Source organism: Cibotium barometz, chromosome 13, assembly GCF_041138505.1.
Source record: "Cibotium barometz isolate CiBa-2024 chromosome 13, ASM4113850v1, whole genome shotgun sequence".
NCBI lineage: Eukaryota > Viridiplantae > Streptophyta > Polypodiopsida > Cyatheales > Cibotiaceae > Cibotium > Cibotium barometz.
In genome coordinates, this window is record NC_141058.1 from 22,989,178 (window position 1) to 23,002,734 (window position 13,557).

The window sequence follows — 13,557 nt, forward strand, 5'->3', positions numbered from 1 at the left end:
GAATTTGAAGGGTTATAACTTAGTTTCAGATTTGGTGGGAGATTTGAGTGTATTTTCCCGAACTGGTCACATCTTCTTTTCTCGAAAACTGACGAAACAGTTTGGTCTTGATCATAGTCTGATTCAGGGCTCGAGTGTGATAAGGTTTTTCCTGAACTATCTTTCTCGAAAAGGGGGTGATATTTCAGTTACTATTTTACTGAATTTCATACATTGAATATTCACTTAACTGATTTCTAAATTCATCACGAATTTGGATGAGGAATAAATTAATCATTTATCTGAATATTTCGACTTCGATAGATTTCTTGAATTTTCTCTTAACAATCTGAGTGAATATAAAACGATAGAAATTTCTCTCTTAGAGTATTTACTTATTCATTTATCAAATACTCGTAGAAATGAGACATAGAATTAAAGAGAATCTAATTTTGATATACCCATTCTTTGTGCATCTATTTATGCATAAAATCCAACTGCAATGGAAATAACACTTTTATATAAAAGAAAAATCCTTTTATGCATAGAAATTAAATTTAATGAAAATAACACTTTTATAATAAAAATTTTCATTATGCATCTTTCCATGCATAGAAATTGAATTCAATGAAAATAACACTTTTATAATAAAAAAATTCTATTATGCATCTTTCTAGGCATAGAAATTGAATTCAATGAAAATAGCACTTTCATAATAAAAATTTCCATTATGCATCTTTCCATGCATAGAAATTAAATTCAATAAAAATAACACTTTTATAATAATAAAAATTTTAATATGCATCTTTCTATGCACAGAATTTAAATTCAATAAAAACAACACTTTTATAATAATAAAAAATTTCCAATATGCATCTTTCTATGCATAGAATTAATTTCAATAATTAATATCAATGATATCCATGCATATTCATAGGTGAATATGTACATGGAGTAAATAAAAATAATTCTTTTAGAATGCACAAACGGTAGGAATTACTCTTTTAGAATAACATAAAGATAAACTTTATTTTTCACAAAATTTAAGAAAATTTTGCCATAACCTCCTTTGTATGGCTGACCATTTCTCAATTTTTACATTCTAATATCAATTTAAAATTAATCCCAATTTTAAGTAAAGCACTCTAATCTACTCAATTTTCACTTTCAACTGAGTAAACAATAAGAAAAGTTTAAATCAATTTATTTGTTACTCATTTTAGGATAAAAAAAGGCTGAATTCTTAAGGAAGAGAAGGGGGTAGCCTTTTCATCAAGGCATAACATCAAGATTCTCTTTAATCAACTAAAAAAGCAAAGAAATCAGAAAATCATAGATTAGAAATTAAAAAGTAGAATTTTTAGCTTACATGGAGTTTTGTGAGCTTTCCTTTGGCTTGAGGGATTGGGGGTTCTACTCTTGTTTGGATCAAGAGTGGCCACCAATTCTTTTGGAGAGGATTTAGTCAAAAATAATTGAATTATCAAGTGAATTCAATGTATTTGGCTCTGGGAAGGAGTAGAGTAATAGTGCATAAACACTATTAAGGTTTTACAAAGGGGGAGGCTTCTATTTATAGGAAAAAGGGAGCCTCAAACCAAGCAAACTGATTCTAGAGTTTTCCAGATCAGTTTGGTCAATTTTTGACCATTTTTGGGTCAGTTCAGCTTACTTTTTGGAACTAGACTTGAATCAGGAGAGAGGAGAGATGAAATATCTCATTTTATTGATTGAAAATGGGAAGGAATGATGAGAAAAAGTGCGCCTCCTTCATGAGGGGGAATCCCCACTCTAAGGTGTCCAAAATCGGATTTTTAACTATTTTCTTTGGTCCTTAGTCCACTCTTCATCTTATGTGAGTATTTACTCATTTTTGGGAGGGTTTTCTTTATTTATTCAATTTATCTCCTCCCTACATTTGGATTAATCTTATTGGTCCCTCAGAATCTTAATCCAAAATTGTCAGAAAAACTGGACCCTTAGGCTAAGGTCTTTGAGCAGATTATAATTTATTTCTAATGCACCTTAGGAAATTCTTTTTAAACTTCTGTTTCGGGGGAATTTATTTTAATAAGAAAGGATATTTTTTCGTCCAAAGATATCTAAAAACTGAGTTATCTCTCTCTAGAATATTTTCTCTCTCTAGGCCAAAACAGATAGAAAAAAGATCTTTTATTATTCTGAAAAGGGGATTGATTACAGGGGAAGAGACTCGACATCTTGAGGGGATGGTGAGGAATCTTACATGGTGGATGCCATAAAAGTCATGGATGATGGTGGTGTGGAAGGTGTGGCTAGACTTGAATTTGCAAAGGGAATTCTCAACTTGCTTACAAAGAGGCTGCTATGGTGAGAGTGGAGATTTGCAATTAACAATGGTGATAATAAGATCATTAATTACACAAATCCAAAATTTGAATAGCCAAGGCAATCAACATCTGGTTTATTTAACACTTTTAAGCCTTTTTACTTATTATCTAGATTAAGCAGAAGTGCCCCATCAGTCTTGCACCATCAGTGAAGGATGCCCCTATAGGCCATCGGCCACGAGATCTTCTTGAAGGCTACCTATATTTGACTATTCTTGTGTTTTAACTGCTGCACTCATCAACAAGTTACATTTTTAATAATTCACTACTGAGCCATTCAATTAGGCACTGCTGACCCTTTGGTTGATTTAAGACCACATCCTTTCACCCAGTTACTAGCTCTAAGAGAACCACACCAAATGAGTAGACATCTGCCTTTTCAGTAATCTACCCACTTTGTGCATATTCACGTGCCAAATACCTAATAAAGATAATCATATTAGATATTTAGAGCATTAAATTCTGCATCACCATTTTTGTAGTGTCACATGCTATAAAATGTGTGTTGACCCACCCACAAGTGGGAATGACCAATGTTTAAACCCCATCATCAACATCAGGTTGCCACCTTGCTAGAACAAAATCTCCTACCTGAATGAGAGGCATGTGATGTACAATGGTGAGAAAGGAATGCATATATTCACTAGGCTTACTAAGAAGGGCATTTATCAGGGAGTACAGCAGCTGCAATTTTGCTTACCATAGGTTTCAAATCATGGGTTAGAGGGATGTTGTTAGGCCGCATGTCACGATGGACTATGCACCCAATACGTCACTCTTCATGCAAGTATCTCAGACCCTTAGCTGCCCCCAGCTACAACCTTCTGGCGTGTTGGCCATTCTAAGCAATGATTCTCTTCCTTCAGAAGCATTAAAGACCATTGTTTAGGCAAAAAAATCATTTCAAGAACCTCAAAACACGATAGAAAATATTTTTAATTAAGAGCTATGTGCCAAGGTTAGCATGGCAACATGTATCTGCATCTTGAGAGAGAGAGAGAGAGAGAGAGAGAGAGAGAGAGAGAGAGAGAGAGAGAGAGAAAGAGAGAGATTAAACCATAAAGGTGTGAGTGCAAAGATCCATTGCAGATAAACTCATACACAAGTAATCGCCTTTTGTCTTCAATGCAATAGCCAAAGATCCATTGCAAATAAACTCATACACAAGTAATCACCTTTTGTCTTCAATGCAATAGCCAATGAACATCACCACATTCCAATACAATGCAGCGCAACTCAAGACTTCCACCTCTGAGAGGAGAACTCAATATCACCTTGAGAGCTGGCAAGTTTATGTAGCCACAGCTTGGCCATCAGGCAGGACACCCCTATACATAGACCCAAAACCCCCCTCGGCTAGGAAGTTTGCCTAAGAGAAACCTCTAGTAGTAGCAAGCTCTAGCTTAGCATATGTGAACCTCCTTGGAGTCTTACCGAAAACTCGAGCCTTGTGTTGGCAGATTAGGCACAATGGGGGAGGACCCGGAGGCACATGCCTTGATGAGGACATGGCCCTTCTCACACTTGAGGTTGGCTCCAAGTCCCCATGCTTGGGGTGAATGCCATCCTCTTTGGCAGAGCAAGCTATCCCACCACTTCAATGAGGCAAATAGAAACCCTAATTTCAATGCTTCCTCCACACCCATGTTTACCTTCCATAATGCATGCTCTCTTTAGGATGGATCTCATCCAAGGCTTTACAATAAGTTAGTAGCTCCATCTAAAGCCGAGAACAAACCTACTTTTGTTGGAAACCCACAAAAACAAAAGCAAGTATAATCTCTCAGTTCTTGAACATGCAGAGAACACACCTACTTTTTTCATGACTACACACTCCAAAACAAACATAATCTCTCAAATTTTTTACATGGGTTGCCTAAACTTTCAAATACATACATCACATAAACATGCTAGCCAATAGACATGACAAGAACCCACTTCAAATATCATTATGCAAGAGGGCCACTTTGAGAATTACCAGCATATTCAGGTGCCAATTATCCAAAGGTGCATGCCAATGTTGTCTCCATGTTTAGCACATTGTGAAATCATGTGTCAAGAAGCATATACTGTATCATCAATCATGTATCAAAGAAGCACATACTATATCATCAACAAACATGCATCAAGCACATTGTGAGGCCATTTGTAGATCATGTATGAAGCAGCCATGGTATATGCAAGTGAGCAAAGGATACATGGTTACATATATGAGGAGACATTACTACCTGGGACGAGGGGAGATCTTGTGCTTAGTCCTGGGAATAGAGACAAGGCATTTGCGGATTTAACATTTAGGGTTTAAAATCTAGGGTCTAGGGTTTATGGTTTCTCTTTGGGTGTTTGGGATGTAAGGTATAGGATTTAGGGTTTGGGGTCTAGGATTTAGAGTTTAAGGTTTAGGGGTCTAGGATTTAGGGTTTAGGATTTCAGATATAGGGTTTAGAGTTTAAAATTTAGGGCTTGTGTTCTAACATTTAGGGTTTAGGATTTAAGGTTTAGGATACATGGTTTAGTGTTGTGGGGTTTAGGATTTTGAGTTTTAGGAATTAGCATTTAGGGTTTAGAATCTAGGGTCTAGTAATTACGGTTTTTCAAAGTTTGGTGTTTGGGATCTAAGGTATAGGGTTTAGATTTTGGAGTGTAGGATTTAAAGTTTAGGGATTCCAATAGGGTTTAGGGTCTACGGTTTTGGGTTTTGGGTTTTGGGTTTAGTGTTTTGGGTTTAGAATTTAGGAATTTGAGTTTTAAGATTTAGAGTTTAGGGCTTAGGGTTTAAGGTCTAGGATCTAGGGTTTTGTGTTTGGGGTCTAGAGTTTAGGGTTTAGGGTTTATGATTTTGATTTTAGGATTTGAGTTTTAGGGTTTAGGGTTTATGAATTTCATTTTATGATTTGAGTTTTAGGTTTTGGGGTGTCTACTAAGGTCTAAGGTCTAAGGTTTAGGATTTAGGGTTAAGGGTTTATGATTTTGAGTTTTAAGATTTAGGGTGTAGGGTTTAGGATTTTGGGTTAAGGGTTTATGATTTTGAGTTTTAAGATTTAGGGTTTAGGGTTTACGGTTAGGTATTTGGAATCTAAGGTATAGGGTTTAGGGTTTGGGGTGTAGGATTTAAAGTTTAGGGATTTGTTTAGGGTTTGGGGTGTGTAGGATTTAAAGTTTAGGGATTCAAATAGGGTTTAGGGTCTAGGGTTTAGGGTTTAGAGTTTAGGCTTGAGTGTTTTGGGTTTATAATCTAGGATTTTGAGTTATAAGATTTAGGGTTTAGAGCTTAGGGTTTAAGGTCTAGGATCTAGGGTTTTGTGTTTGGGGTCTAGAGTCTAGGGTCTAGGGTGTAGGGTGGCTTATGCTTTTGATTTTAGAATTTCAGTTTTAGGGTTTAGGTTTTAGGAGTTGAGTTTTAGGTTTTGGGGTGTCTAAGGTGTAAGGTTTAGGATTTAGGGTTAAGGGTTTATGATTTTGAGTTTTAAGATTTAGGGTGTAGGGTTTAGGATTTAGGGTTAAGGGTTTATGATTTTGAGTTTTAAGATTTAGGGTTTGGGCCTTAGGGTTTACTGTTTGGGATCTAGGGTTTGGGGTTTACTGTTTGGGATCTAGGGTTTGGGGTTTTGGGTATAGAGTCTAGGGTTTAGGGTTTAGTGTTTGAGGTCTAGGGTTTGTGGTTTAATGTTTGGGATCTTAGGTTTGGGGTTGAGGAATTTGATTTTAGGATTTTAGTTTGATTAGTGATTGGGATCTAGGGTTTGGGGTTTAGGAATTTGATTTTAGGATTTGGGTCTAGGGGTGTGTATATGTGTGAATGTGTGCATGTGGGTGAGTGAGTGGGGTTTAGGGATTGGGATTTAGGATTCATGGTTTAGGGTTTGGGATCTAGCATTTAGGGTTTAGGACATAGGGTTTAGGGTTTAGGGTCTAGGCTGTAGGGTTTGGAGGTCTATGACCTACCAGTTTAGGGTTTAGGGTTTAGGATATAGGGCTTAGGGTTTAGAGTCTAGGCTATAGGGTTTAGATTCTAGGCTATAGGGTTTAGGGTCTAGGTCTACAGATTTAGGTTTAGGGTTTGGGATCTAGGATTTAGAGGGGTTTAGGGTTTAAGATATAGGGTCTACGGTTTAGGGCCTTGGGTTTGGGGTATAAGGTTGGAGATCTAGGGTTTAGGGTTTAGCACTTAGGGTTTAGGATTGGCATAAAGTTTAGGGTTTAGGGTTTAGGATCTAGTGTCTATGAGTTTAGGGTTTAGGGTTGAGGGTTTAGAGTTTAGGATCTAGGGTTGTAGGGGTTTTAGGTTTGTTGTCTAGGGTTTAAGGTTTGGGGTTTAGAGCATAATGGTTTATGGTTTAGGATCTGGGACATGGAGTTTAGGGTTTAGGATTAGTGTTTGGAGTCTAGGGTTTAGGATTTGGAGTATAAGATTTAGGGTTTAGGGTTTAGGTTTTAAGATTTTAGGATTTGGGTATATGATTTTGGGTTCTGAGTCTAGTGTCTAGGATTTAAGGTTTAGGGTTAGGATGATGGGTTTAGGTTTTGGGTTTTGGGTCTAGGATCTAGGGTCTAGGGTTTAGGGTTGAGGGTATAGGTTAAGGGTTAGCATTTGGAGTCTAAGTTTTAGGATTTGGGGTTTTGGGTTTAGGATTTAGAATCTAGGGTTTAGGTTTTACGATTTTGGATTTAGGGTATGAGATTTGGGGTTTTGGGTTTTTGGTTTATTTTTTAAGATCTAGGGTTTAAGTTTTAAGATTTTAAATTTTGGCTATAAGATTTTGTGTTTTGATTCTAAGGTCTATGGTTTAGGGTTTAGAGTTTAGGATCTAGGGCTGTAGTAGGGATTTAAGGTTTGGGGTCTAGGGTTTGAGGTTTTGGGTTTATGATTGAAGGTTTAGAGCTTAAGGGTTTGAGGTTTGGGTATAGGATTTTGAGTTTTGAGTGTAGGGTGTAGGGTTTAGGGTGTAGGGTCTAGGCTCTAGGATCTAGGATCATTCATTGACTCTCATGTGTGTGTGTGTGTGTGTGTGTGTGTGTGTGTGTGTGTGAGAGAGAGAGAGCATGTCTCAATCAATGCAACCATATATACAAACCATTGACCCACCCTTGTGTGTGTGTGTGTGTGTGTGTGTGTGTGTGTATGTGTGTGTGTGTGTGTGAGAGAGAGAGAGAGAGAGAGAGAGAGCGAGAGAAAGAATATCTAAATGTATATGTATGTGTGTTTGTGTGTGTAAGTGAGATGAATAAATTGAGGGAGTAAGCTAATAAAAGTGAATGTGTGTGCATGTGTGTGTTTGTGCGTGTGTGTGTCTATGGGATGACCCTCTTTTAAGAGCAAGAAAGGCATGTTTCAATACTTTATGTGGGATGACTCTCTTTTAGAATTCAGATGAGTCTCAAATTAAAACAACACTCAATTAGGTACATCAAGAAAGGCATGTTTCAATACTTTATGTGGGATGACTCTCTTTTAGAATTGAGATGAGTCTCAAATTAAAACAACACTCAATTAGGTACATCAAGAAAGGCATGTTTCAATACTTTAAGTGGGATGACTCTCTTTTAGAATTCAGACGAGTCTCAAATTAAAACAACACTCAATTAGGTACATCAAGAAAGGCATGTTTCAATACTTTATGTGGGATGACTCTCTTTTAGAATTGAGATGAGTCTCAAATTAAAACAACACTCAATTAGGTACATCAAGAAAGGCATGTTTCAATACTTTATGTGGGATCACTCTCTTTTAGAATTCAGATGAGTCTCAAATTAAAACAACACTCAATTAGGTACATCAAGAAAGGCATGTTTCAATACTTTATGTGGGATTACTCTCTTTTAGAATTGAGATGAGTCTCAAATTAAAACAACACTCAATTAGGTACATCAAGAAAGGCATGTTTCAATACTTTATGTGGGATGACTCTCTTTTAGAATTCAGATGAGTCTCAAATTAAAACAACAGTCAATTAGGTACATCAAGAAAGGCATGTTTCAATACTTTATGTGGGATGACTCTCTTTTAGAATTCAGATGAGTCTCAAATTAAAACAACACTCAATTAGGTACATCAAGAAAGGCATGTTTCAATACTTTATGTGGGATGACTCTCTTTTAGAATTCAGATGAGTCTCAAATTAAAACAACACTCAATTAGGTACATCAAGAAAGGCATGTTTCAATACTTTATGTGGGATGACTCTCTTTTAGAATTCAGATGAGTCTCAAATTAAAACAACACTCAATTAGGTACATCTAATATGAATATGCACATACATGTAGGAAGTTTTGGCATTTAAAAAATGCTCTGTTAGACCACCTTACTTACATGTGATGACCAAATGAGCGTCCTCCTACCTATTCACCATCCACCACAAGTAAATTTCATATATGTATGTATGTTTTTGCTAGAAGGATAAAACCTCTTTAGAAGGGTATCCCACCCTTGAAATTATAGTCCGACATGATATTGTTTTTTAGGCATAGACCATCGATATTCCAAACAAGAGTAGCAAATGAGTAATGGATGTTTCTTGCTAATTTCTTTGTTGCAAACTAGTTAAAATAGTATTTTAACAATGCACTTTTCAAATGACTAGAGCACATGGTGACATATCAATGTGTTTGTCCCACAAATAGAGTTGTGCCGCCACAAACAAACTATCTTTATTTTATGGTAAAGTTTGTGACTATGCTCTAACAGATGATTTCTTCTAAAAATTGTGCATGATGTTCACTTCATCAAAACTATCCAACAAGTTGCTCACACGAGGCAAGACTACACACATTTTGAACCATCAGGAAATCTATGCATGCATGGCTCCATTTCATGTGTCTGTTAAGTTACTGGGTCGTGCATTGGGGCCTTGGAAATGTATGTGTGTGGCTCCAATTCATGTGTTCGTTAGGTTACTGGACCATGCATTGGGGCCACCAGTTGTTGCAAGCCACAACCACTTGTGGCCGTGTGTACGTATGAATAACCCCCAAGTTGTTCTCACTCCTGGGGCCCATCTAAAATACTCCTTTAACCAGAATGTAGGGTAGAGGGGCTAGGAAAAGAAAAACCCATCAAAACATTGATAGGCCCGACGCACTCATTTTATATTCCACATGGGATCCGATGTTTAAACTAAGATACTCCAGAAGTACAACAGAAATAGTGTGGCATAATATTGGATATCTATAGGAGTAATGTTTCGTTCTTCATGTAACATGATTGAGCAGTTGGCTCTAGTAGTTATACATGCTATGTTCATGCCATCACTTAGAAGTGCGAAAGCAGTGGTTTATAAAAAATAAAATCTAAGAAGTTGTCACGAAGTTGAGCATGAAAATAATTCCGTGTGAAAGGTCAAAAACGGAAAACCGGAGGCGGCAGAAGCGGGAAACCTAAGCGGTTTTCGGACACCGAGAGAGGGCGAATCACGTGGTCCGTCCATGTATTAACTTCCTTTGAATTAGTCGCCACAATACGCATTTTCCGAGCCCTAGTTTCCGAAAAACCCTAGCCCTCGCAGGGTGCCTCTGTCTAAAGAAAGAGCTGCGCGTGTGCATCTTTCGTCTCCTACGCTTGCAAAAAGAATGGCAGATTTTGGTGAGGAGAGCACGAGAGAATCTGAGATAATGGTAGAGGAGACTGTTAATGGAGAGGCTCCGCGTGGGGACGTGGGATGATGGATGCCTGCTGCAGGAACATCACTTCATCGAGAAGGCCTCTTGGCCGCGGCAAGAGGGACACCACCAGCCGGCAGGTCACCTTCTCTCCAAGCGCAGAAGCGGCCTCTTGAAAAAAGCCTACGAGCTCTCAGTCCTTTGCGACGCTGAAATCGCCCTCATCATCTTCTCCACTACCGGCAGTCTCTTCAAGCTCCAGGTACCCTTGCAACTCCCCTTCATTATTATTAGTTTCTGCCTGGGCTCGCCGTTGTCGTACTCAGTGAGAGATAGAAGGAAGTTGTTGAATAAAAGCATTGCTTAGCGAGTTTTCATCTTCTTGTGATTTACAATTAGGGATTGGTCTTAGAATATTATGTGAATTATCATCGTAGATGGGCGCGAGAAACAGCTGCTAGAGGGATCCAACTCAAGGTAGTGGTCGGCCAAGAGACCATAGCTTAAAGCTAAGCTTTACCAACACACCATGGTATTTCATTGCAAAACGACCTGTCGTTTTTGTTGGTCAAAGAGGAGCCGTGAGAGCAAGGCATCGACTTCCTAGCAACGGAGGGTGAGGTTAGAGGATCGTCCGATTGGGGAAACCGTGAGAGTGTGCTCTATGTGATGCAATCGTGTTCGAAGAGGGTAGGCGTGACAGGCATAGCCCTAGTTTGAGACTATGAGACACTTGTATTTGAAGAGGATAGTCATGAAAGGTGTAAAAACTGTTTGTGGTACCATTTGCATCATTTCCTTATCGCTCAAGCCTCATATTATTTAGTACAATAATAATGTAGTTCTTTCTTGTCTACCGGAAATCTAGTGAGGAGACTAGTTCTACATGATCAATTCTTTATTTCTCAAAAGGTAACGATGCTAAATTATGATCATTTGGTCGAAGGCAATTCCTTAGCCTTGTTGCTCTTTGATACAATTCACATTTCTTACATCATTCATGTGGATCATGAAAAAGAGAGGGCCGAAGCGTTGCATAAACTCCTTGGAGCTTCGGGTAAGAAATCTTGCAGATATAGTTCTATGGACTCATATGTTGCAACCACACGAGAGCTTTGATGCTCATGTGAATAAAATGAAGTCCCTCACGAATCACTTTGTTGCACCCAACATGAAAGTGCAGGAAGATGTTGTTATAGCTCCGGTGATAAAGTCGATGCCATACGAGCTTTATTGAAACCTTATCACATTGAAGAACCTACCTAGTCTTATCTTGGAAGGGGCCACTCCCTCCTTTAAGAAAGAGGAGAATAAGATAAAGAACAGAGAAGCAGGGGAGACATCTTCTTCGTCACCCCAAGAAGAACTATAAAGGTTTCAAGTGTTCTCTTTGTGGTAGGAACAACAATGTGAAGAAGGATTGCTGCTCAAAGAATCCGTGCAAACATTGTGTGAAAATTAACCATAATGAAAGGTTCTCCTTTTATAAAAAACAACATGCCAATATCATTGAGGAGATAGATCTTTCCATAGAGGAAGCATTTGTGTTGTTTTCGGTTGTGTTGTGTTATATGTGACCTGATCTTGTGTGTATTCTACACTTAGGATCCTATAACTAGCACAAGAGACTAGTCCACGAGCCTAAGATTTATCCTTGTCATAGTATGAGATAGTCTCTTGAGGGAAAATTGTTGGCAATCAAGGTTCGACCTATGCATGTGAACCAACTCTTAGAGGGATCACTTGTGTGTTTTCGTGTGTGAGCCACCTCTTAGAGGGGTCACAATTATATTTAGATATTTTTGTGTGATGTGGCGTATGCAATGATTTCGGGAGAAGAAACTTTGGGCTTATAAAGACGTGGTAAGCAATGATGTCACAATTATATTTAGGATATTTGTGTGTGATGTGATGTAAGCAATGATGTCACAATTGTATTTAGATATTTTGTGTGATGTGATGTAAGCAATGACGTCGGGAGAAGAATAATTAGGCTTACAAAGATCTTATAATTTCATTGAGTTAAACACACAACTATCTCGTCATTTACTCATATAAGTCTTTCTCTCTAGAGTGTATTGTAACACTCTCTCTCAGGCATTCCATGCTCAATATACTTGAGAGAGTTGTACCCTCTACTGGAGGATGATGTTTCCCTGTGGTATTCCATAATGAGATTATCTTATAGTAGTGCTTATATATTCCATGTACTCCCACATGATGATGATTGTATCAACCTCTACTTTTAGATAGCTATATTAGTTATACTTGTTTTGTTTTTCTTTTCCATGATGAGACATACCATGGATAGCGTTGTATCACTTTTGGTCTCATAGATCCATTGCATCTTTAGAAGATGTTTAATATAAATTTCTTTATTTATTCTTTTCTTTAATCTTTCATTGTCTATGCTTTAGCTTAATGTACATATATGCACCTCCCTAAACACTGGAAATACAATAGAGAAAAAAAATATTGAAAATAATATTAGAAACAAATTTAAAAACGAATAAAAGAAAATTTTTTAAAGAATTAAAACAATGATAATTATCCGTAAGATATATATGTGCATTAGCCTTGACAAAGAATGTGAATAGGATGCATATTTAAGAAAATTCAATGGTGAATGGATAAAAGATTAATAATGTAATATTGAAAGATGAGTGCAAATACCTTATGATTAATTTTTGGAAGCAAAGTAGTAATTAATGCAAAGATAGGCATAGTGAACTGAGAAAACTCTACCATTAAGGTCGAAAGTATGAAATTTAGATTTTTACATTGGGAATTGTGAGAAAGTGAAAAATTGAAGATCTAGTGAGAAAATTTAAATAAATTTCAAGAATGGGATGTGAAATTAAGAGAAAGAAGTCAAATTTGGGGACTATTATATATAATCAGAAGAGGCGTTTTGTCTATTCTATCATTTTCTCTTTACGAATTTTTTAAGAAATTTGAGATAAAGGAGAAGAAAGTGAGGGTGAAGAAGAACAAGACTTTTTTTTTTAAAGAAAATTTAAAAAAAGCTCAAATTTGGATAAAATATTCTTTTGGTTGATTCTTTCGTATCATTTTGAAACGTTTCGTTTGTTTCATATGTTTCGTGTTTTCTATCGACAAAACAAGTTTTCATGTGACTATGCTTTGATACCAACTTAAAACCAAGAGTTGCCATGTTTCCCACAGAGTCTCATGATACCACACCATGAATGACAGAGAAAAATGACCAATATATTTATCCAACATGCCAATTTCACGAGGGTCTCTAGCACCCTTGGAGGCACACACATCCGCATGGGCTTGCAAAGGCTCTAACATGATAAGGCACGTCGTTAGATATGGTAGAGCTTGAGCTACAGGCTATGGAGGTTGATTAACAAACATGGATTTTTGTACATGGTAGCTTGATTATTTATGTTTAAATTTTTTTACTTTCTAAATTTTGTCACTTTTAACTTTTCATTAAAAAATCTTGAATATTATCAAATTCTCATATTTTCTCACTAGAAATATACATTTGGAAATTAATTTATTAGTTGAAACAGGCTAAGGAAAGAGAGATCTTACATTCTTTCCAACTTGAAACTTTAAGATGTTCTCATCTTGTAAACTA

The 13,557-nt window shown here is 37.1% G+C and overlaps 1 protein-coding gene and 1 pseudogene across 4 annotated transcripts in view; one reads left to right on the forward strand and one right to left on the reverse strand.

The window, feature by feature from the left end:
- Positions 1 to 2,594: 2,594 nt before the first annotated feature.
- On the reverse strand, positions 2,595 to 3,662 carry LOC147632504 (serine/threonine-protein kinase PBL34-like; annotated as a pseudogene).
- A 6,137-nt stretch (positions 3,663 to 9,799) lies between these two features.
- The window catches only part of LOC147632505 (uncharacterized), a 30,932-nt gene continuing 27,174 nt past the window's right edge, over positions 9,800 to 13,557 (forward strand). For 3 of the 4 annotated variants that reach the window (XM_086807300.1, XM_086807299.1, XM_086807301.1), the window contains exon 1: positions 9,800 to 10,206. Coding sequence is in view for 2 of the 4 variants with exons in the window: in XM_086807301.1 (XP_086663427.1) it covers positions 9,976 to 10,206 (231 nt within the window). In the remaining 2 variants the exon portion in view is untranslated. Of the gene's footprint in view, positions 10,207 to 10,518; positions 10,801 to 13,557 lie in introns of those variants that run through there. The other variant, XM_086807302.1, reaches the window with a different exon arrangement.